General features: G+C 36.7%; 1 protein-coding gene across 1 annotated transcript in view; it reads right to left on the bottom strand.

The window, feature by feature from the left end:
• LOC149543321 (U3 small nucleolar ribonucleoprotein) overlaps positions 1-18,509 on the bottom strand; it is a 78,553-nt gene extending 60,044 nt beyond the window's left edge. Inside the window, exons 1-3 of the mRNA XM_089798151.1 lie at positions 17,784-18,509; positions 14,455-14,510; positions 14,224-14,338 (exon numbers count right to left, since the gene is read on the bottom strand). Coding sequence (XP_089654277.1) covers positions 14,224-14,338; positions 14,455-14,510; positions 17,784-18,428 — 816 coding nt within the window. The 5' untranslated portion in view covers positions 18,429-18,509. The remainder of the gene's footprint in view (positions 1-14,223; positions 14,339-14,454; positions 14,511-17,783) is intronic.
• Positions 18,510-25,309: the final 6,800 nt, after the last annotated feature.

Below are 25,309 nucleotides of genomic sequence, written 5' to 3'. Positions count from 1 at the left end.
ACGAGCTTTGTGCAAGAGAAGTACCAATCAAAACACATGATGGAGGAGGCAAGATATTGTATCATGCAGAGAAAAAAACTAGGCCATGTTTGTAATTGACCAAAGGGTCATCACAACAAAGAAAAAACAACCAAACAAGGGTCATTAGTATAGTAAAAGGTTTGGGAAAAAACGCAAGTCCACGTGCCCAAGTTGTAGAAAAAATGGCATTTGGATGAGATATAATGACATCATTAGCAGCAGAAGCAAAAATGAAAATCATTTTTAGCAAAGAATGGACGCAGTATTTACAGAAAGATCACATTGTTAAGCTCTCAAATAAATGCAGAGAGAGGAAAATATGGTCACACAGTTTTCAGAAATAGAAGCCACGCGAGTTTGCAAAAAATGTGACAAAATACCGACGCGTGTTTCAGACAATGAATACGCCTAGCGAAAACTACAACGTCCAAGAAATGAGTCGATTTTGACCACGAGAAACCCTAGTCAAGTTTCAAAGATTTCTTGCAAATGAATCCCAAAAAGATTTTCGAAAAAAAATTAGATAAAATTTCATTTAAGAAAATAAAATTTTTTTTTAAAAAAGATTTGCTTCATCACTATATTGCACTAAGTAATTTGTAAAATAATTGATGTATTAACAAATGATTGAATAGATCATTATAAAGAATTTTGCAAATCTACAAAATAGAAAGTTTTTAATAAGAAACTTTAGAAGTTGAGTGATCGATCTTATCTAACTAAATTACATTAAATACAAAAGATGACCACTAAAGTAATAAAATGGTAATTATTAATATAAAAGGGGACGTTGGCTTTCTAAATTCAATCGAGGCCCTATTTTTCAGTCATAATCGGGGCCATTTGAAGTTGCCAATATAAGTCATAATTACTGTCCTTGAAGAGATTTAATCCTTTTAAGGCAAATCTTATCTTCTAGATCAGATTGCCTAAAACTTAGGCCTTTGGAGGTGTACACAGCTTATCTTACTTTCCACATTAGATTGCCTGAATTCTAAGCCTTAGGTGTACACAGATTTTTAAGTTCAGATTCTTTTTGAAGAGCAATTAAGGAGTTGGCAAGGATTATGATTGAGTTTTAGTTTTTATTATCCTTCTCTACAAGCAGTGTGAAGTCTTTCCAAGGCGAAAACCCTTGGATTGCCAAGCTTGGATGCCAACCCAAGTTGTTCTCATTCATTACTCTGATCAGTGCATGGCGCTGCTAAAGAACCACAGCAGCTACAGGTGATGACTTCAATATAAAGTTCACAGACCAGTGCATTTAAAAGCCACAATTTGTAGGGCAGATTCCTGTGGTAAGGGTTAAGGAAGTTGTTTATTCAGAATCTCAAGTTCATACTTGTCAAGGTTGCAGATGGATAGTGTTGCTTGCAGTCTCAGGAATAAAAATGATATTCAGAATTAAAAGTGGTGATCAAAGCTTTTTCTGCTTCTATCCTTTCAGTGTAACCTCTACCCTCAAACTGCAACAAATTGATAATTCAAATATCTTCTCAATTATGTTTCCAATAATCCAGCATCTGTAATTTGATAAAGTTGAAACGTTTAGATTATTGTTCAATGTCCATTTGTGTCTTTAATAAATTATCCAAAACACTTTCTTTTGGTGAGGATTACTAGCAAGGATATTTCATATACAAGATATTTACAATATCTAGAAGTAACCATTAAAATAAAAATAGAATAAAATAGGAGATAATATCTCAACCATCCCTTAATGGTCAACTTATCAAAAACACCAAGCTACCCTTGAACTTGACAAACTTCTTTGGAACTAGAAACTTGGAGAGAATATCAACAGTCTAGTCAGTTGTCGGAACAAACTGCAAATCCGGGGATCCATCTTCAACCAGCTGATGGATAAAGTGACAATGAACGTCAATATGCTTAGTATGCTCATGGAAAACTAGGTTTTTGGCAAGTTTGAGGACCCCTTGATTATTGCAAAAGAGGGGTGAAGGGCCTGCCTGAGGCATATGGATGTCAAAAGCATCCTATGAAGACAAACAATCTCACAACTTGCTTTGACTAGTCCCATATATTCAGCTTCTGTGGAGGAAAGAGATACAGCTTGTTGCTTACTACTCATCCAAGTCATAACACATGTTCCCAAAGTGAAGATATACCTAGAAGTAGACTTTTTGTCATCATTTGAGCCTCCCCAACCCGAGTCTGCAAAACCAATAAGTTAGGCATCTTTGGTTTGTTTGTAGAGGATACCAAAATCAAGAATGCCCTCAACACAGTGAACGATCTAAATTGGGAGTTGTCATGTAGCAAGATGTGTAACTGCTGCAAAGCTGAGATCAAGTCTAGTGGAGGTGAGGTCTGAATTTGGATTCATTCTCAACAAGAGAACCAGATTTGGTTGATAAATTGAGACCAAATTCTATAGGAGTAAATGCAAGTTTACAATACTGCATTATGAATTTGTCCAACAGAGCTCGTGAATACTTAGACTAAGAGATGAAGATGCCCTGTGACTGTTGCCAAACCTCGACAATTAGGCAATAATGAAGAGGTCCAAGGTCAGTCATGTCAAAAGACAGACAAATATTCTATTTGATTCCATGAATCAATGATTAGAAACCACCAATAATAATCAAATCATCAACATAGATAACTAGAACGATGATATCATTGCCAGTAGTCTTGGCATACAAATTTGAGTTAGAAGGACTCCTCTGAAAACCCTGATCTATGAGGTACTTATCAATTTTCATGTATTGTGCCCAAGGAGCCTATTTGTACACTTCTTCTAAATCACCATTCGACAACACACTCTTGATGTCTATTTACACCATGGCAAGGACTAATCCGATGGTGCTCATCTTTGCAGTGGGAGCAAAGGTCTCTTCATACTCAATTCCTTCTAACTGAGAGAAGTCTTTGGCAACAAAACGATTCTTGTACTTATCTAAAGTACCATCAACTTTGTATTTGACTTTGTAGACCCATTTGTAACTGATGGATTTCTTTCTAGACTGAAGGAAGATCTGACAAAACCCAAGTGCTATTTTTCAACAAGCTATGATGCTCGATTTGCATAGCTTCTTGCCACTCAGATATTCCTTTTGCCTCTGTAGATGTTTGAGGTTCATACATACTGTGAATGTTGGCCATGAGAGCAAAATTTACCGAGTCAAGAGGTTTGCCCTTTTCCCAAGCAAATCTACCTTTGATGAGCACATCAACATGATGATTGCCAATCGTCTTAGCCCACCATTCCATTACGATAATAAATAACTATCTATTATTAGTTAATGGTAATCTATTGTAAATATCTAATTAGCTTTAGTTAGTTGTAGCTTTTTTAGCTTTCTCAACTTGAATAGAATGTTTCTATTCTTTAATATCATTTCCTAAGGAAACATCATTTTATTCTTTTGTATATAATGACCTTAAGGTCTTTCTTAATAACAAGTATTTTACCAATTACTTTGTAATATGGTATCAAAGCCAATACATCAAATTTTTCCAAAAAAATTATAATTTCTTTTGAAATTATTTTTTTTAATTTTTTGAAACTATTTCTAAGATTTTTCACATAAACCCGGCTAGGGTTTCCATTTTTTTTGACGACTTTCATCTATTCGAATGTTGAGGAATTGCAACTAACAAAAATTGCACCAGTAATAGATTTGGCTAGGGTTTCTAAGCGAAACAAATCAGTAAATTTGTCTGCAAATCGTCTAATTCCTGCTTCATGGTTTGTGGATGCAAAGTTTCAGTTTTTTTACTGCATCCCGTGCGATTTCCTCCACTCACAACTAGACAAAAATGCATCTAACCTCTACACCTATGCGACTTTCTCCAAATCGTGTCTGTTGTGTGCCGAATTGGTGTTTGTTCTTGTGTGCCGAACTTTGGCACCGTTTTTCTGCTTGTATAAGGCAACTCGTGATTTTGCATTTCTGCGATTTTAAGGTGAAAAATTTGTTCGTTTTGTGTCCATTCTTCATCTGTGCTGTCCCTACAAAAGAACACCTCTATTCTGAAAAAATAGGCATCTTTTTGCCTACAAATGTCCTTTTTCTGCCATTTTTTACCTACATTGTTGCTTACTAGGGTTGTCTTTGAAACCCTAATTTTTGGGAACAAAAAATTATTTTGATTTCATATTTTGTGGGTTTTTCGAGAGCTCAATTGGGTTGTCGTCAAATTTTTCTAAGTGCCTTGATTTTTGTGCCTCAATTTTCGAGCCAATAGATCCAAAAAACGACACCATATTCTTTCTAGGTTTTTTGAGCTCTATTTTGGGTCACTCCAAATTTTCTAAGTCTTCCATTTTTTGCCTTGAAGAACGTGCCTTCACAAATTTTCACAGTTTTCATTGAAAAACGTGCGATGACATCTCTGACAAACATTTTGCTTAAGCACAACTCAAAATTCAATGGTTGAAATTATGGCACTTCAAAGCAATGGATCATCGCAATTTTTAAATATTGGAACACCAATCAACTTGCTCTGGGTGTTACGAAGCATTTGACTACTCCTGATCCTGATCAAGATACATGGGATTTGAATAATCGAGAGGCGATGATGGTTCTCAAATTATGTGGTTGATGATTAGTTTTCTCAGATTCCAACTGGCAAGATAGCTGTCGAGATCTAGATACATCTCAAAGGTCTTCAAGAGACTTCTAACAAAAGCAGAGCTTTCTTTCTGAAGAACACTCAGTTTTCTACTGTCAAGAATGAGTGCACCTCACTCTAGGCACACTTGAATCAGATTCAGGAAATCTATGATTAGTTACTTGCAATCGGTTGCAAGATGGAGGAAGAGGACGTTGTGGTTATCACTCTTCGAAGTTTACCAAAGTCCTATGAGCATTTTATCGAGACTCTCAACATCGTGTCTTCTAATGTTGATCTGAAGTTCATTGATCTTTGCACACTTCTACTTCAGCAAGATCGGTGGAAACAACAATTCGGTAGCAGCACCGCCTCCACCTCCATAGAGCAAGCCTTTGTTGCTAAATCCTTTCAAAAGGATAAAGGCAAGTTTCAACAACCATCTCAACAGAAGTCTTCTACTCCAGCATCAAATGGTTCCCAAAAGAAGAACATTCAATGCAACTCCTATCACAATCTAAGCAATCAGGTTCGCAACCCAAAGCAAAATGTACAGAGCACATTGAGCAGACGGAGTCTGCCTTTTACACCTTCATGGCTAAAAGACCTGCAGATCATGTGAAGTTGTCTGCCTGATACATTGATTCAGGTGCCTCTTGTCATTTCACTCACCGCAAAGACTGGTTTACTAACTACCAACCTTATTCAAACTGTTATTTTTGGTGGCGGAGAAGACTACACAATCGTCAGCAAAGGCAACATTCAGATTCAGTTTGCTGAAAGGAATCTCATATTCCTCGATGTGTTCTACGTTCCAAGGATGGAACTAAATCTACTCTCAAAGAGTCAGTTGCTGTGACATTCTAGACACTTGGATGTCACCTTCAGTTCACATGAGTGCACCATCACTGATCGAGCGACTCAGTCTACTATTGCAGTGAGTCTTGAGGACTATGGTCTTTTCAGACTTACTGATTCTAGTGATTCTCCGGACTTAGCTATGATTGCATGGCAGTCTTCTGTTAGCACACTTTAGCATCAACAATATGGGCACTTAAATGTGCATTATCTCTCACAGCTTGCTCGGGATGAGCTTGTTCTTGGATTGCCAGAGATTCAGACTCAATAGCTTGGAGTTTGTGATGCATGCCAGATTGGGAAGCAAAATTGCACACCTTTCACCAATGGCGATTCATGGCAAGCTTCTCCAATACTTCAACTTGTTCATGTCGATATCTATGGCCCTATGGCCACTCCTTCTGTTCTTGGGTCTAAGTATTTTCTATTGTTTGTTGATGATTTCAGTAGAAAAATGTGGGTGTATTTCCTTAAAAAGAAATCAGATGCATTTCCTGTATTTCAAAAGCTTAAATCTTTAGTTGAAAAAGAGTCTAAGAAATCTATTATTACTCTTAGATCAGGCAATGGGGGCGAGGGGGGATTTGTTCTAATGTTTTCTCTAGCTTCTTGGATACACATGGCATCAAATGCCAATTAAGCACACCCCACATGCCACAACAGAACAATGTAGTTGAATGTCAAAATCGGACAATCACTAAGATGGCTCAATCAATGCTCGAACACAAACGTTCCAAAGAAGTTTTGGGCAGAAGCAATTAACAGTGCAGTTTATTTGTTGAACCAGTCACCCAAAGTAGCAGTCAAAGGTTAAACTCCTGAAGAGGCTTGGTTAGGTTGCAAGGCCAAAATTAGTCACCTGAAGGCTTTTGGCTCCCTTGCTTTTGTTTGGGTCCCTGATGCGTCATGCACCAAGTTGGATACCAAGAGTCAGAAACTCATGCTTGCTGGATATAGCACTCTTCACAAAGCCTGCCACCTAATCGATGTTGAGATATCTCATCTCATCTACAGTCGTGATGTAGTCTTTGATGAGCAACGAAGACCATTCATGTCTGTTTCTCTTGTTCCTAATCTAGCAGAACAGCCTATGAAGGCTCATGATTTGGGAGTTCGGCTTCCATTAGGTCGACCTGATGGCAGGGCTCCAGTAGCTCCTGCAGCTCCAGTTATACCAGTGATCCCTATACAGACACCTTCGGCTTCTCCTGCAGGATCACCTCGATTTGTAGATGCTTCGCCTAAGTTTGATCTCGATTCTTCTGATGAAGAACCTGAGCACCAAGCATCTCCTAATACTAATGTCGGTCGCTCTCCTCTCTGGCCTAAGTGGTGGGCTAAGACACTGATCTTCGTGATGATGAGCTCATTGATAGGAGAACTGCTCAAAAAAAAGAGCAAACCTAGAGACTCTGTTAACTTTTCTCTCATGGCCAACATTCATAGTGTGTTTGAACCTCAAACATATTCCGAGGCTAAAGGCATTCCAGAGCGGGAATAGGCAATGACATCTAAACACCGGAGCCTACTAAAGAACAAGACTTGGGTCCTTTCTGATCTTCCACCACGGAAGAAACCTATTGGCTACAAATGGGTTTAGAAAATCAAATACAAATCGGATGGTACTTTGGATAAGTACAAAGCTCGTTTAGAGGCGAAGGGCTTTTCTCAGCTTCAGGGCATTGATTATAAGGAGACTTTTGCTCCTACTGCAGAGATGAGCACCATCATGTTAGTCGTAACCATGGCAGCACAGTTTGGCTAGAAGGTCTATTAGATGGACGTCAAGAGTGCTTTCCTGAATAGTGATCTCCATAAAGAGGTCTACGTGACATAGCCTCCTGGTTTCAAGAATGTTGGTAAAGACCATCAAGTTTTCAGATTGGTAAAAGCTCTTTATGGCTTGAAGCAGACCCCTCGGGCATGGTACATAAAAATTGATAAGTACTTCGGTGATCAAGGCTTCAAGAGGAGTTCTTTAGACTCAAATTTGTACATCAAGACTACTGACAGTGACATAATCTTTTTGGTTATTTATGTGGATGATTTGATCATCACTTGCAATTTGGCATCTTTGATTCAAAGAATCAAACAGAATTTATGCCAGTCTTTTGATATGACTGACCTTGGGCTCATGCATTATTGCCTAGGTGTTGAGGTTTGGCAACAGTCTTCACGTATATTCATTTCTCAATCTAAATATGCCAGAGCCCTATTAGACAAATTTCTTATGCAGGATTGCAAGCATGCATCTACACTTATGGAGAAAGGTCTCAAGTTATCTGCAAAGTCTGATTCTCCTTCCGTTGATGATACTACAAATAGGCAACTAGTAGGCAGCCTCATTTACCTCTCTGCTACTAGGCCTAACATCAACTTCGCAGTCAGCTACATTTCCCGATTTATGATAGCTCCTAAGGCTGATAATTGGATGGTAGCAAAGTGTGTGCTTCGCTATGTAAAGGGCACTTCAGATTATGGACTTCTGTACTCTCAAAGTTCTAATCCTAAACTCAATGGGTTCACAGATTCAAATTGGGCAAGCTTTTTTGATGATAAAAAGTCAACTTTTGGATATGCGTTTAGTTTAAGATACGGTGCAGTCACATGGACCAGTAAGAAGCAGCAAGCAGTTTCTCTCTCCTCTACATAGGCCGAATACAGAAGGACTGTTAAGGCAAGATGTGAAGTTGTTTGGCTTCGTCGAATGCTTGGGGATATACAAATGTCACCAACAGGACCGACTACTCTGTTTGTTGATAACGAAGGTGTTATCAAGTTAGCACGAAATCTAGTCTTCCATGAATGAACCAAGCATGTGGATGTCCACTGTCATTACATACGACAGCTAGTTGAAGACCGAACTATAGATTTGCAGTATGTTCCTACCACAAATCAAACTGCAGACATTCTCACCAAGCCTCTTAGTCCTAATAAGTTTGTCAAATTCATAGGACAACTTGGTGTTCTAGATAGATTAACCATTAAGGGAGGGTATTACAATAATAGATAATTGTCTATTATCAATTAATAGTAATCTATTGTAAATATCTGGTTAGCTTTAGTTAGTTGTAGCTTTTTTAGCTTTCTCAACTAGAATAGAATGTTTCTATTCTTTACAATCATTTCCTAAGGAAACGTCGTTTTGTTCTTTTGTATATAATGACCTTTCGGTCTCTGTTAATAACAAGTATTTTACCAATTACTTCGTAATACATTCAAACTAGAGGATATAAGTGCTGGAATCTAATGCAAGAGGTGCAAGGAGATCATCATCATCAAACAAAAGGTTGGATGAATCCTCAGCAAAATCAGGTGGAGTGGCAACATGTCTAGGTGAGCCTGCTCAAGAAGGAATTGGAGGAGAGGCAAGAATAAGAACAGGTGGAGCCTTCTTAGCTAAAACCTTCCCATTAGGTGGACCTAACGAGAGATAGATATCCAAGTCTTGAACTAAGAGAGACTGATACTCTGAATTCATAACTAGAGGAGCGAGAGAGGGGAGAGCTCAATGGCCCTCGCGCCACACCAAATACCACATCACAATTGAAGATGAGATAATTAGTCTTGATCTCAACCAAGTGGTAGGCTTTGTGATTATTATTGTAGCCACTTAGCATGAGTTTCTTGCTCTTGTCATCTAACTTGGTGCATTTAACAAGAAGGATCCACAAAAATATAGTGGAGCCAAAAACTTTGAGATGGCCAGTTTTGGGCTTACAGCCTGACCAGGCCTTTTTCCGAAGTTTGTTTCTTGATAGCCATTGTAAGAGAGCAGTTGAGAAGATAGACAACAATGTAGACAAATTCAGTCCAAAATTTCTTGGAACGTGCTTGTGTTCAAGCATAAACTATATCATTTCAGTGATCATGCAATTCTTACTATTAGCCCCTACTGATAATGTTCTTAATGTATGTGTAAGAGTCATATCAATTGTTATGTTGTCATTGATTTCAAACCTTAATTGGTTAGACATTATGCTAAGTCAGTAGAGTGTCATATTGTTTGATTGATGAAGAGGATTTGAAGAAAATATGATGATGTAAGTGTTGATAAGTGTATGGTATTCAATGGGCACTTAAATGAGTTAGACTCTGATGGTATGATGTTGATTTGATTGCTTTACATAATCTCAATGTATAAGAAAGACAGTTTAGTCGATGAATTAAGAAATACAATATTAACCAAGCTACTATAGTTTTTACCGAGCACCTGACAAAGAAGTGAATGATCATAGTGTTAACCGAGCAATTTCAATGATAACCGAGTAGAGTATTGACCGAGTGAGATGTAGTGTTCATCGAGTATGAACAAGAAGAACAAGTTTAGAAAAGATTAAATCTGAGGCCGACATTTGATGAAAATTTAGAATGCTTCGAGAAGTTTCAAGGATAAGTACGAAGTTAGTTATGAGATCAACGCTGGAGAAACTCAAAGAACATCTGATGAAGGAGATTTATCAATTTGAAATGGAGCACAAAGTTCAAGGTGGAAATCTATTTCCCGAATGTCTAGATTCAATGAATTTGAACCTAATGAAGATCTAACGATTATGATTAAGTGGCAAAACCTAGAAGATTCTGGATCGGCAAAAGTTTTCTATTTAAAGGGATGAACAAGATTTTTTTTGCTACTAATGCAAATGACTGTTGATTTTTGTTGAGGAAGAAGATGATAGTCCGAAGGTGAACTGAGTAGAACAATATTGTGAAGATCAAGCAAAGGAAGTGTTAAGTTGATGTGTGAAGTGTAGGAATCAGCCAGAAAGGGATCAGAAAAGAGTGATTGAAGGAAGCCGAGATCTGAACAAGCAAGATAGTGCTAAAACCTAACAGATCATTTCATTGTTACTTTCTAACCATTATAGCAAAAAAATCTCTTAACCGAGTGGACCTAACAATCTTTTGAAATCCTATATGGTAACATTCAATAGTAATGTTTTGTAAGTCCTTTAGAGCAGGCCACTCTTTAGAAATGTCAAGAAGTGATAAGATCTAGACGATCTTTAGTGGTAATCCTCTAACAAGATCACATTAAAAATGTGTATGTAGCCTTTAACAAGGTTGGCTCCTAACAGAGTTCACTTCAGAGGAGTGAGAATATTTGGGTTGTTGGTTCCTAGGAATTTTTTTTCCCTTGGCAAGGTTTCCACGTTAAATACTTGTGTCAAAATGTGTGAATGATTATTGTGTTGCATGTTTATTTCATGTTAACTATTGAATATTGCAACTCGGTATAAGCTGGGTGTTTACTTTGATATTCGGTATATTAAGGAACAATAAGTTGACAGTTTGATGCAAAGTTTTATAAGGTTGAAATGTGATGTTAGATTGTATTATCGAGTTAATGATCTGAAAGTTTAAGTATAAGCTGGTGAAAAATGTTTTTAAGGCCTGTAAGATAATTGTTTATAATTGATTCACCCCCCCTCAATTATTTAACGAGGTATAAGGTGTTGTTAATTGGTGCTTTATGTCATGTTGGCCATGGAAACAGGAGAAGGCATAGGAACAAAACTCTACCCCATTGTCAGTTCTAAGAGTACTAATGTGTTGATTGGACTTTTTTTCTACAAATGATTAAAACTTTTGAAATACAACAAACTATGAATTTACGAAGAAAATACACCCATATTTTGCAACTGAAAATTGTCACCAAAAAGTAAAAAAAATTGGAACCAAGTAACAAAGGGAGTAGCCATAGATCCACAAAGATCAATATGCACCAATTGTAATACCCTAGAAAGCTCTTCAGGAGTCGCCATTGGAAAAAGGAGTGTGATGTTGCTTCCTAGCCTAACATGCTCCGCAAACTCTAAGATGTTGGGTTTGAATCTCTGGCAGTCCAATAAAAAGATCCTTCCAAAGAAGCTGAGAAAGATAGTGCACATTTAAGTCCCCAAACCATAGAGGTCAAAGTGTACTAATAAAGGAGTGATGGGACACCATAACAAGCTCTTGAGAATCCCAAAGTCAAGGAGTCTAAAAAGACCATGATCTTCAACTCCAATGGCAACTATGGATTGAGTTTCCTTATCAATGCTCTTGTACTAATGTGAGCTGGTCATATCAAGCCGACTAAAATGTCTCAAATTTTGAATAAAGGAGAAAGGATTAAGTTTCATGCCTAGAACATAATACACATCAAGGAAAACCAAGTTCCTTCCTCTAGACTAAATCTGGATATTGCCTCAATAGGCAACGATGTACTCTTCTCCTCCAAGAATTACTGAACCTGGGAATGGTTGGATATCTATGAACCAATCCTGGTGATGAATGAAGTGGCGGGAGGCACCTGTATCAATCTACTAGGAGAGGACTTTACATGATTTGCAGGTCTTTTAGCCATTAAGGCATAAAAGGAAAATTCACCTAGCTCAATATGCTTTGCACCATGTTCTTGAGGTTGTGAACTAGATTGCTTGGCTTAAGTAGCTAAACATTTCTGACACTCCAACTACATATGACCAAACTTATGGCAGTAGTTGCACAAAATTTCTTCTTCTTCAAGCTTTCTAATGACTAAGCAAAAGGATTCTACAAAGAAGACTAAGAGATTTGATAGTTGCCTATGGATTTAGCTAAGAAGGCTTGAGCGGTAGAAGATGAGTTGGTACCACTGTCGAATTGTTGTTCCCAATGATCTTGTTGTAGAAGCATTATACAAAGATCAAGAATGAGTGGAAGCAAGTGGTGTTTGACCATGTGAAGTCTCATGTCTTATCGCATGAATGTTTCTCTTATTGATTTTAAATTTTTCACTTCAAGCATTTCTAATGGGTTTTCATAAATTTCCCCTTGGAAATTCTCTTTTGGGTTTACTATTTCAACCTAAATATTTATTGAGTTTATAATTTTTTCCCAAAACTTATCTGGTGGGTTATTTTTTTCCTTAAAGATTATTTGTTGGGTTTTATCGTTTTTCCTTAAAAACAAAGCTTTGTATTCTCTTATCCGTGTCTCTGATTCTATTATCTAGTTTTGATCAATTTTTCACCTCAAAATCATGTCTAGTTTTATCGGTTTCTCTCCTAAAAAAACTGTGACTTTTTGCAATCTCTTTTGGGGCATCATGCTCATTTGCAAAGTTTAGAGGGTTTGTCAATTTTTTCCTCAATATTGTGTTAGTTGTTCTCAGGGCTTGTCTTTGTCTCCAAGGAAGAGCAGCTCTATTATCCAATATCAGGTTGGATGTTGTGTGACTATTTCTGGTCAGATATTTTGCTGATTTTGGGAGGGTTTGTTGCAAACCCGTCTCAATGGCAAAGTTAGTGTTTAGGGCCTAGAAAAGAGTAGGCGATCTATTATTGCAAGCTCTTGTTTCTTTGTGCAAAGTTTTTTGAAGGTGGCACCCATCTCTGCTCTTCCCTGGATGGATGTTAGCTTCTTGGTCATTAACAATGTAACACCAGTACTAGAGTACGTCGGGACAGCAAGACAATGGGACGAGTTTTTGGGAAGCGGGGAAAATGGGCCTCACTTTTGGGACGGCGAAGGGACGACGGCAAGGGGAGGATAGGGCAAGGAGGGGTGTTGTATAGTACAAATATAGAACTTGAACTGCTAGTTATGAAATGATGTTCCAGTAGAACATAAATGATGTTCCAGTAGAACATACCAAATTAAAATACTTGAATATAGCAAAATTGCAACATGAACTAGAACCATTAAACATACAACATAGTAACATTCAAAAATCGAAATTCAAATAGAGATTCAAGTACCCATCCCAGTGGTAGAATGGTTGTGGAATGGCAGAGGTGGGGGTACTCAAGTACTCAAGTACCCAGTGCAGGGACATCTCGGGGAAGGGTACATTGAGGTTTGGGAGGGGGTGCGAGTCCCCCTGTTACACTGGTCATTAACATTTTACAGATCCACGGAGTGTCTTAGCAACAGGATAATGTTTTGAAGAATTTGTGACCAAGAGAACACTTAGACAAAGACCATTAAGAGAGGATATTAGAATATGGCAATGTTTCTTTAATGGCCATCTTAGCTAGTCTTCAGTTTAATAGGTAGTTTCTATTTTTGTTTTTAGTTCACAACTGCTTTATAATAGAAACATCATCTTTGTAAATCAATATAAGGAGCTTGTAAATCAATATAAGGAGCTTTCATCTCCTCTGTTTAATACGACAACAGCATCAATTTACCATAACAAGAATGAAATGGAAACTTTCTAGAAAGCTGACAACAGGAAAGTTTCCATATTATTTAGAAACTCACTAGAAATCTAAAACTTGCCTAAAAGACTAATTGGCCACTAATATTAAGTAATTTATTATGCTCTTGTCCAATATGATCATCTACTGGTACTTGATGATATGCTGGTACTTCAATCTGCCTTGGTATTGATGAATGTTAAAGGATTGCTAATCTGCAGATCCACACTTATATTTCTGCAGATTCTGTCTAATGCTTATGTCTTCTGAAGACGTATTTGCTAACTTGTGCTGCTGATAGCCTGATACTAAGATCCGGAGATATATTGGATTGAGACTGATATCTGAAGATGTATTTTTGTTGATTGATTGGATGATTGCTGCTTCAATCTGCTTCTTGTATTCTTCAATGTGATTTTCAAATTACTGTTGTAATGCATCATGGCTGTAGAATTCAATCTGATAACTTTAGATCTGTATCTAATTGCATTGTTTCTCTCTGAAATTAATATAGTGTGGGCATAATTGTTGAACACGAATATAATTACATATTATAATCATGAAGTAAATTTAATAATAGTAGGGATGTACATGAAAATACCTGATTTGCATCCAGCTCATCACCGTTGTCATCATCATCACTACACTCCATGTCATGAGAATTACCAGGAGAAGCTAATTTTGCTCTCTTTTTACCACCAAAGAAGTCTTCGTACCTTGATATCAGAATGAAGTATCAGTCATGAACCAATTTATAGTAAATGAATGAAATCAACAATTAGTACCAAGGAACTGTACTTTTAAAATCTGATATTAAAGGCCATAAACCCACAATATTTGTTTTGAACTTTTATCGTGCTGACCACGCTTCCCATTATCACCATCTATCTGTTACACATCACAAACTTTTACATTAACTCTCAAGCTGAAACTCAAAGGCCACTAACTACTTCAAACAAATTCATTACAACTCAGGTCCAAAGAAATATTTTAGATGGGTCGTCCAAAGAAATATTATTCTAATAAAGGCAATAAACATTTATTTAAGTGGTAGGTTGTCCCTTTAGTGTTATGCAAGGGACGATATTTCTGCATGTGAAATATTTTTCATTAGTGTACATTGTTTTTTTTTTCACTTCAGAATATATGGTTTTTTACCAAATGTTATTGTAAAACAAACTTTAGAAGGTTGAGACATTGACAATGCAAATATATGTGTAGAATTCCATCTCCTTAATATACTATTTCACTTCCTGCTTTTTCACATAAAAAATTTTTAAGTCAGAACCACAGTTTCTCCTATGCATAGATGGAAAACTCACTTGGCAAAAACTTTCCAAGCCAAAAAGGGAAAAGAACTCAGGAAAAATTTGGCCAGTTTTTGAAAAAGCTCGGGAAAATCTTGGGAACCTAAAAAACAGCTTAAACTTTTTTAAAACATTTTTTTGCAAAATTCAATAAGAAGATGGATCCAATGAGTAAATTAATGAGAACACAAAATAAACAAGCAGTATATATATATATATATATATATATGCAAAGTGGGTACAAAATCGCACTCTCATGCGAAATGTTGATGGCAGGAAGCAAAATAGTAAATAGTTTCTATAAGACTTGAAGTAAATACATCATTGCGGTTGATTTTTATAAAACTAGAAGTAAATACATCATGTAAAATGTTTCTATATAACGAGAAGTAAATTCATCATAGAAAAATAGTCCAAAGGTGAGTTTGAGCAATTTTGGCCTGCTGGAAAGTAATGCTTGTCTTGGGTGTGAGCAAGTGGTTGAGCTAAGTCTGTCAGGACAGAGGAATATAGAATTGAAACCAAGTGATTTGTGAGACAATGAGTTAGAATCATTAGAAAATCCTTGTTCCAATTTCAATTTGACCTCAAATAGCCAGGATAGATTGTGGGGAGTAACACTGTTGAAGGCATTACTGAATCCTGAAATTTGGCTAAGCCTAGAATTTTTTAAAAACCCCCAAAATCTAGAATCTGCATTTTAGCTCCTATGAAACTGAAACCTATCTCAAACATCTTGACTGTATTTATACAAATATAGCTTAAAGTATAAACTAAAATGTTATATTTGTATAGATCCTCTACCCCCGAGCTAAAAAAAAGACTAGATCATCCTGCAAATAAGTAATGAGCTTCAAAATGACATTTTTTTGAGTTTTTTTTCCCCAAAAATTCGTGATTTTTTACTGATTTTTCAGCGAGTTTTTTGTGAGTTTTTCTAAAAATTCGCCCTCCTTAACCTGGGAGTTTCGCCAAGCTGAAAAACTCAGCAAGTAGTCTGCGATTTTTCCATCTACGCTCCTTTCAATAGAAAGTACTTAAATTTCAATAGAAAATGACAATAGGATTGTTTAAAACAATTCTGAACAATTGAAGTTCTCATTTTTGCTACTATAGTTAGACATATTTAAGTTTGGACAACTTGGTTTGCATGCTAGGGTTGATTTGAAGTAACATATATTGTTTTTTCTATACAGTGTAAAAAATAGCGCATAGTGTTCACAATATGGTCAAACAGATGGAGGGAATGAATAAAAGGCTGTTACTATGAAGAATTAGCCAAACGAACCAAAAACTACAGATACTAACTTCTAGTAGAAGAATAAGGGTTTTCAAGATGAAGACCAGAATGGTGATAAATTTCTACAGATAATCTGTACTATGCTCGTCAAGGTTTCTAATTCTTTGCCTATGGGTTTGGATGATGTCAGTGATTTTGATAAAGGAGATTTTGAAAATTAATAATATAATTTAATACAATATATTGTAATCACGTCGTAGTTTCCCTGCTTTCCTCTTCCAAATGAGCATACTGTCAAGTCATCCTGATAATTGCTATCGATGATTCATCTGGTCGACCACCTTGGGAGGTTCCAAGAAAACTGACTTTCTAAACTACATAATACATATGCCCCTGCGCCCCTTGGAAAGTTATATGCATTCTACAAAATTACAAATAGTTGCCATTTGCTTGCTCTCGGACTGACATAACCTTGAATAGACTTTTATATGGCAATATATATTGAGCTTTATGAGGTCAACGAATATAAGCTTCTCATTTATGATTTTATTGTTTCCATTTGCTTCTTATATTACATAATGATAATTATACATTTCCCATAGACTGTCCCTAGTATATAAAGGTTTGGATCAATGAAAGTTACCTAATCTCTTCCCAATATATTAATATTTCTTGGAGCAAATTCTGTCTACTGTTCTTGAGTTTCATTTGAGGCCGTATTGTTGAATATTTTGTCATTGATGTCAATGCTAGTCAGATTACCATGTCAAAAGTCTATGCTCATATTCTGGAGTGATTTTCTCAGTTAATGCCAGCTTCTATAATAGTGGTTTATTCTTTTTTTGGTGTAACAGTTTTTGGTGTATCACGGCTGCGCGTGCATTTATGTTCTGACAGCTTCAGAATTTAATGCTTGGCAGTTTTATTTGAAACCAATTCATAACTATTATATCCTTTTTCGTGTGTAACAGCTTCAGAGATTGTGAGTGGGACGGCTGGTGGCTAGCGGCTACAGATTCTTCCACTGATTGTGCAGCGGCTTATTTCTCACAATGGCTGTGTCACATTTTTCAGCATTTGCAAACCATTTTTGACTTTTGAAGAAATATATAGATACTTCAGCCGATATATACCTTATATGTAGGTGATGGAATTGACCATGATGATGTGCGTTGAGCTTATCAAAAAACAAATTACTGTTATTTGCTATCTTCATTTTGGCACGGGATACTTTTTTATTGCCTTTTTCGACATACCACTTGCAAGTGACAAGTGGTCAAGAACTGTTTCAGGTTTCAGTGCATTTTGAGTTTGTGTGAAAACTGAAGTTGGTGCTTCGAGAAGGGTTGGTGCCTCTCTGTAAGTTGGCGCTCACTTATGTAATATAGATTAATGCCTATTTGTTTAATGAAAGCTATTGATCTGCTGTGTTTTATCCGCCGGGAAGGGTTTTCCAAGGGAAAATTTGGTGTTCTGTTTTGTGATGCTTGCTCTCTCTACTCTATCTCTCTTTTATGTGGTTTCATGTGTTTAAAAGTTCCAAATACCGATACACCCCAAATTGGCCTATCAATTCAGAAGATTTCATTACTTAAAACTTTTACAAGCACTTACCTCTTCTCCATCCATTTCATCTTCACCTTCATCGTCGTCGTCGTCGTCTTCTTCTTCTTCGTCATCCTCGTCCTCGGATTTTCGTTCAGGAGGGTCTAAGCTCTGCTGTTCGGCCTCCTCCAAAAACTTTTCCAAGTCATTAAGTTTTAGAAACTTATCCTCGACACCTTCGCTTTTGCCATCTTCTTCTTCGTCCTCGGGTGGTGAGAGCTCCTCTTCCTCCCTTTCTTCCTCTTCCTCTTCCTCTTCCTCTTCCTCCCCCTCTTCATCTCCTCCTTCCTCCTCGTCTTCATCCTCCATGTTCACAACATTTTTCCCCTCCTCTTTTGAGAGCTCTTTGGGTTGGTCTAAGCCGCTAACAAGTTGCAGGCTTTGAGAGGTTTTGAGGAGGTTTTTGAGGCGGGATTTGAGAGAGGAAAGAAGGGGCTGCGCCTGCAAATCGATCTGTTGCCATATCTGCTCTGCGTCGAAATTGTCCGTTAAGAGATCACTGAGTGGGCATTTTGGAGCGTGGGGAAGTATTTGGGAAAACAGGAATTTAGAAGCATTTCTCGCATCCGCAGAGAAGTGAGGAGGAGGAGCCAACCATTGTGGAGCAGACGATTCTTTGATGTTGTCTAGGGCTTTCACCCCTTCAGTCCCCATCCTCTTTCTTTCCCTCCAGCAATCTTGGTCTTGCAGGGGTTTTGGAGGGCTGTTGGAGCTGAATCTCTGCAATCTTGTACTAATATTTACTGTAGGGGATTTTCCTTAATAAAACTTCATCGACTGTTTAAAGATGGGAGAATTGAACGAGTATAGGAGTGGTTTCCCCGTAAATACGACGATTCATCATTGAATAAAGATGAAACACTTTGTAACAACGCTCCCAGCGAAGTTCGTGGCAAATAGTTTTAAAACAAGACATGTATTTTTATAGATTTGAAACCAAAAGTGTAAACTTATTATTTTTATTAATAATTTTTTTAGAGAAAATTCTTACTTACAAAATAAAAATTATATTAATAATTTTTTTAGAGAAAATTCTTACTTACAAAATAAAAATTATAATTTTTTTTTCAAATTAACATTCAATTGTAAACTAATATATATAAAAACTTTTTATATTTCAACTTTTTAAGTATACATATAACATAGAGCCACAAAATAATTCAAATTCAACCATGAGATAAATAAGATATAAATAGAACAATCACTTGTATTATATAAATTAGACATTACTTTTAAATATATAAATATTTTAAGATATTAAGAGTTGTACTGATCCATTCATGAGTTTGGTAGGGCTAATCCTAATCTGACAAGGGGAGAGGTATGTTGAACTCCACCAGAGGAAGGATGGGTTGAAATTAATTTTGATGGGGCAGCTAAGGGAAACTCAAGGGTTTCGAGGTGCGATTGAGTAGTGAGAGATCGTGAAGGCAACACTATTGCCTTTGTGGTCAAACGTCTGAACGATGACACAAATAATGTGGCAGGATGTTGCGCAACAAAAGAGACTCTAGTGTTAGGAGCTAAATTGGGCATTCGAAGAATCCACCTAGAAGGGGACTTGGAGATAATCATTAATAAAATAAAGAAAGGGAAGATGGAAGCATGGCAACTTGATAAATGTACTCAGCAAATCATAGGATTGTTATTGGAATTTGAAGATTTTAAGGTTTTCCACACCTACCAAGAAGCAAATATGGTGGCGGATAAGTTGGCCAACATGGGGGAAAATGCAGCTTTGGGGATTCAAAATGAAATATAAGAAAACTTTAGACTTCTTGGTTTAGATTAAAGAGAGAAAATTAGTTTTCAATTGCCAAACATAATAATTTTTATGCATCCTTGTTGATCGTATGGGGAATGCAACTTTAATTATGACTCCATCGCCCGACAACATTCATCAATACACAGCACCTAGAGATCATAATCTCCAGTGTGTGTCAGATGGTGAGATCATTATTTGGTACCCCGGCTTATGGTTGTTTCCAAAGTGTTTGAAACAAGATCTTGTAAGGAGGAAGCCAGGGCATAACACAAAGATTCAAAAAAGGGTGACAAATATGGAGGCGAATATTGCGTTGGGCTTAGATAACCAAACACAATCTTATGATGGGAAGATTTCAATTTGGTGATTGAAGAACATATTCAATTTTGATGATCTAGATTTCTTGGAGGGCATACAGTAGATGTATGGGCCGGAGTACTTGGATGTTTACTAAAAATAGCGCTCAAACTTGGATGTGGTTTTACTTTTTGTGGCATTCGCTTTAATGGTGGGTGAAAAAAAGGAGGGAGTATGTAGGGTGGTTGCAACTTGTGTCGACCTACAATGGCTGCAAGGATTGGAAGAGATAGTGGAACGTGTTATTTTGGGTGTAGGGATAGAGAGGGGAGAAGAGTCGTGGAGATTGATTGGTGGCGGGAATCTTTTGTTCAACCCTTGGTTGTTTGGTCTTTTGCAAATCCAAAAGGAGTGCACATCCCAAAAGCAGAGTAGGGCTGGAGGATGATTGTGGACTTTCTACAAGGAATGGTTTGGGTGTCGGATGAGGACACGCGGAGTTACATGAAGGCAACATCATGTAAGAGCATTTTGGCTCCAAGACAAATCCTGAGACATCAGCTTGTGAAGAAAAATTGGAAGGAAGGGGCATATCCATGATGAAGGACATGTGGGTGGATGTGTCTTTGCTAGATGAAGCGAAAGGAAGCAACAACAACAAGCGTCATCACGTGTTGCAAGGGAAGCCAAGGACGAGGCCTGAGTTGGACAATCAAGTAACTCCAACATTCACCTAGGAGGAGGTGGCTCGCTGGTTCAAGGAGTAGCAATAGGTAACTAGTGGAGGGCGTCAATGACTACTCTTTGAGCACTCTTTTGTTTTTTCCCTAGGTGGTCTAGTTGGTTCAGGCGGCTAGTGTTTATGGCAGGGCGTTAATACTCTAAATTTTTGTTAAAACAAATATGAATGGATGGGGATGGGTACATATAAGGTAGTAAGGTGTTTGGCCAAATTTACATATGGCAATATTGTAATTTCTCTCTTTAATATCGATACAAAATAAAATGTTACTTATCAAAAAAAAGAGTTACATAATTTTTTAAAAATATTTGTATATGTATATAACTTTGGTTTTTTAATTTAGACACATTATATTTTATCATTAACAATTAAAAACAAGAAAAGTATTTCAATCTTTTTAAATGAAAAAAAAAAATCCACTCAGAATCCTATAGCTCTGCTATGCTCAAAAAAGCGAAAATGCCGAATTACTATAGACCTGCAAAAAAATTTGGGCAGACTTTTCATCATAAAAAGAAAAAGAAAAACCCTTGAAGCTCATTTCCAAATGGTAATCGATGGCAGAATGTATCTACTGACAGACTGAAGATGGTTCCACAGGGCCATCCAAGATTCGCATAATGCCAGATTTGCAATAGGAACTGCAAATAGATTTGTTGTCTGGAAAAACCCGCAAGCAATCTCCACAATCAGCAACAGAAAGGAGGGACTCAAATGTATCAAAAGGAAATTAATTGCTTGGAAGCCATTTTTGAAATTCCTCTCGCATGCGCAGACCTGCCAAGTACCCACATTCATCAATCTTTCTTCACAATTGAACATTTAGACAACCAAATTAGGGTCTTCAATCTAACAAAGTACGTGCATCTTGATCTGCTCAAGCCCTCTCCGATATCAAAATGCCACACTCCCGCTGCGACACCCCAACTAGGAAATTCAAAGAATCAGTCTCCATCTGATTTGAAATCCTTGACTTCTTACATCCCTCCACATCGTTGATAAGCACCCTTAAATCTCTCCACCCCATCAAACCCTAAAATATCTTCTAGTTTGATCTCCCCGATTAAACCCTCAGATAATCCCATTAAGATTACCATTAAAGAAGTGGAGGACACCCGGAGTGAGTACCTAAAGGGAGGAATTTTCACAATTTGGAATGGCCCTGTGCAAGATTTGCCTCTTTTATCCGATTGGCTGGAAGAAAACTGCGAGGAACAGGTAAGTATTTTTCACTATTTTGATAGAATTCTTTACTTACAATATGAAGAAGAATCTATTAAGAAAGAATTTATTTCAGTCTCTAAGTGTCTTTTCAATGGTCATAGCATCAAATTCATATAATAGTCTCATGATTTTTGCATAGAAAAGTTAGAATGTATGATTCCTACATGGTTTAATATGCCTTCTCTTCCTCTGGAGCTGCTTCAATTAGATATTATTAAGTCTATAGGATTAGCTTTGGGAGAAGTCATAGGTATTGATTCCTCTTTTCATTGCTGCAATAGTGCTAAATTGCTTATCATTACCAAATTCAATCATCCAACAAAGTTTCAAAAGAAAGTAATTATTAATAAAGCCTCATATGATCTTAACTTTCACATCTATGAAGGCAAAATATCTGAAATATTAAAATTAGATGATATCCACAAAATTAGACCCAAAACCCTCCCTCTCACTTCTAATTTCAGAAGTAAGTTTCCTTGGATGAGAATAATGAAGAACAAAAGGAACCAAAAATAAATAGAGCAGAATCTTCCAGCAAACTCTTAGGAGGAGTATGTATTCCAAACAGAGTTGCTTCACACAAAAGAGACAAGCATCAGAAGGATAGAAGATCCTCCAACAGATAAAGGAAGGCTTAAATCAATAACAGTGATTGATTACAAGGAAAAAATAGATATGGTTATTGATGGCCTGTCTCGCAAAAAATAGAAAGGAAAAAAGGAAAGAAAAGCATCTAAAAGCAACAAGGAATTAAGCAAGAATAGAAATAGAGAGTCTCTACCTTCTCAGCAACAACAAATAAATAAAGAAAGAGAAAATGGAGCCTTGAAAAAACATTCTATACCTACCTCAAATCTTGCAAATAAAGGTGTTGAGCAGGAGAAAATTTCAAGCAGCAACCAAGAAGAAACCAAAAGGGATAATAAAGGGATTATTATAGAGGAATTGGAGAATCATTTACTATTTAACTTTGAAGAAGAAATTATAGAGGATTCTATAATACAAAAGGAAACAAATGAATTAGAGAATATTCAAGCTCAAGACATGATAGACAAAACTCCATCTCTAGCATCCAGAAAGTTATGCAAATTTTGGCAAACACCAACAACTTCAAAGAGCTCTCCATTCATTCCTAGCAACAACCATCAGAGTAAAGAGATGAACTTAAGAATAGCACATAAGGTACCATTAAAAGAACTCTAGAAATTTTTGAATAAGGACAGTATCTTGGATTCAACAATGGGGGAATTGAGCATATCTAAATTAGTAGAAGACAGGTTGAACCATCGTACTAATCAACTGGTTCAGGTTTTTTGTGTCAAAAATATTGATGAGAGTACAGATGCACAAGAAGAGGAATTAATTAAAGAAATCCTCAAATTAGGAGGGAGTAACTACACATATGAAGACTTAAGGAAAGATTTATTAAAATTTGAAAAGGAGGATAATAATCTAAGCCAATCTCAAATGAAAGAGCAAGGTGCTGGACAAGAGCAAAAGGACAAAGATGGCAACAAAAATAGCATAGTGTGATCAGATGCAGACTTAGAGAATCATTTTGGCCTAGTGTATCAACTTCTTAAAGAACTAGTATAGAAAGAAAAAGATAGGAGCCCCGAAGGAAAAATTGGTGCAACTAAGACATGAGAAGCTAACCTAGATCAACTGGGAATTCACATGAATCATGAAGGGTTTAAATCTCCTATCTATGGCAAAATGAAAGGCAAAAGAGGTAGAACATCACTAAAAGAACTCAGAGAAGCAAACAGGCACAACAAAGAACAACAAAAGATTGATCATATTTTTAATGTGGGGAAAAGGAAGTGCCTTCCCGAGGAGACATGAAGATCATGACATGGAATGCTAGGGGCCTTAATGCCCCTAGCAGAAAGAGGTTATTAAAACATAACCTCAAATCCTTTGATTCTGACATTATTCTCATTCAAGAAACTAAACTAAATAAGTTAGAAATTCCTAAATTAGATAAAAAGTTAGGACTATGGAACTCAGTATTTCAAGAATCAATAGGGGCTTCAGGGGGTTTAGGAATCCTCTAGAATCCTAGGAAGGTAGGTATAAATATCATTAATTTAAGTAACAATTGGATGAGTGGCTGGGTCCAAAGCCTAAAATCTGACCTCAAATTCATCCTCATTAATATCTATGGGCCTATTACCAACCTCAGTGAAAAATTAGTCTGGGAAGAAATTGGCTCTTTTATGAATAATTTTAAAGATAATTTATTCTTATTGGGAGGAGATTTTAACACAATTTTAGATATTAATGAAAAAATAGGTGGTAATCAGCAACTATCGCAAGCTTCTAAGGATTTCAAGGTATAGTGCAATTCTCATAACTTGATAGATATACCTATTAGTAATGGTGTTTATTCATGGAACAACAGGAGACAAGATTTTGCATACATAGTGGAGAAACTAGACAGGTTCATGATTAAAGGGGACCCTGATGCTAAGAACCTGAATTTTCACTCTTCCATGCTACCTGTCACTGGGTTTGATCACTTTTCGGTTAGATTTGAATTTTCAGAACCACACAAACCTGCTAGGAATCCATTTAAATGTGAGAAAATGTGGTTCTTAGATTCTGGCTTCATTAACAACATCAAAGAATGGTGGGCATGGGACAATTTTGAAGGATCTAAGATGTACATATTTGTTGCCAAAATGAGGATGCTCAAGGAACGAATCCTCAGATGGAACAAGGAGCACTTCAATGATATTTTTAAAGAAAAATTAGATATAGAAAAACAATTAAAAGACTTAAATTTAGAAGTGATTAAGAAAGGGATGGACAATGCCAGTTATATGTGAGAAAAAGACTTACTGGCAAGGCAAGAGGATATTCTAACCAAAGAGAAAATCTTTTGGAGACAAAAATCTAGAGAAAAATGGTTAGATGAAGGAGACCGAAACATGAAATACTTCCATAATTCCACTTTATACAACAGATCTAAGAGCAAAATAATGGCTATCAAGAATCATTTGGGCATTATAACAGATAAACCGAGTGAAATCGCATATACCTTCGTTAAATGTTTTCAAAATACTTTAAACAACTATGAAGGGTCTAATAGAGCAGCACAAGCTAAGCTACTTAAAGTGATTTCTAAAATTGTCACTACAGAAGATAATAAGGCTCTAAACAAACCTATCTCTTTGGAAGAAATCAAAAAGGTGATTTTTTAAATGAATCTGGATAAATCCCCGAGCCCAGATGGCTTCCAAGCCTTCTTTTAGCAAAAATGTTGGGATATCATAGGCACAGACCTTTGGAAAGCAATTGAAGTGTCTAGAAATGGCGGTGCTCTTTTATCAGAGATCAGTCATTCTTTCCTCACCTTGATTCCCAAAAAATCATAACCTGAAACCCCTAGAGACTTCAAACCCATTGTGCTATGCAATGCGATGTATAAAATTTTCTCTAAAATTTTAGCTAACAAGTTAAAGGAGATACTCCCTAAAATTATATTAGAAGAACAAACAGGCT

The sequence above is a fragment of the Cupressus sempervirens genome, chromosome 8, assembly GCF_028749045.1.
Source record: "Cupressus sempervirens isolate cs-2001-9-10 chromosome 8, ASM2874904v1, whole genome shotgun sequence".
In the NCBI taxonomy this organism is placed as follows: Eukaryota; Viridiplantae; Streptophyta; class Pinopsida; order Cupressales; family Cupressaceae; genus Cupressus; species Cupressus sempervirens.
This window is presented reverse-complemented; position numbering and strand designations above follow the sequence as displayed.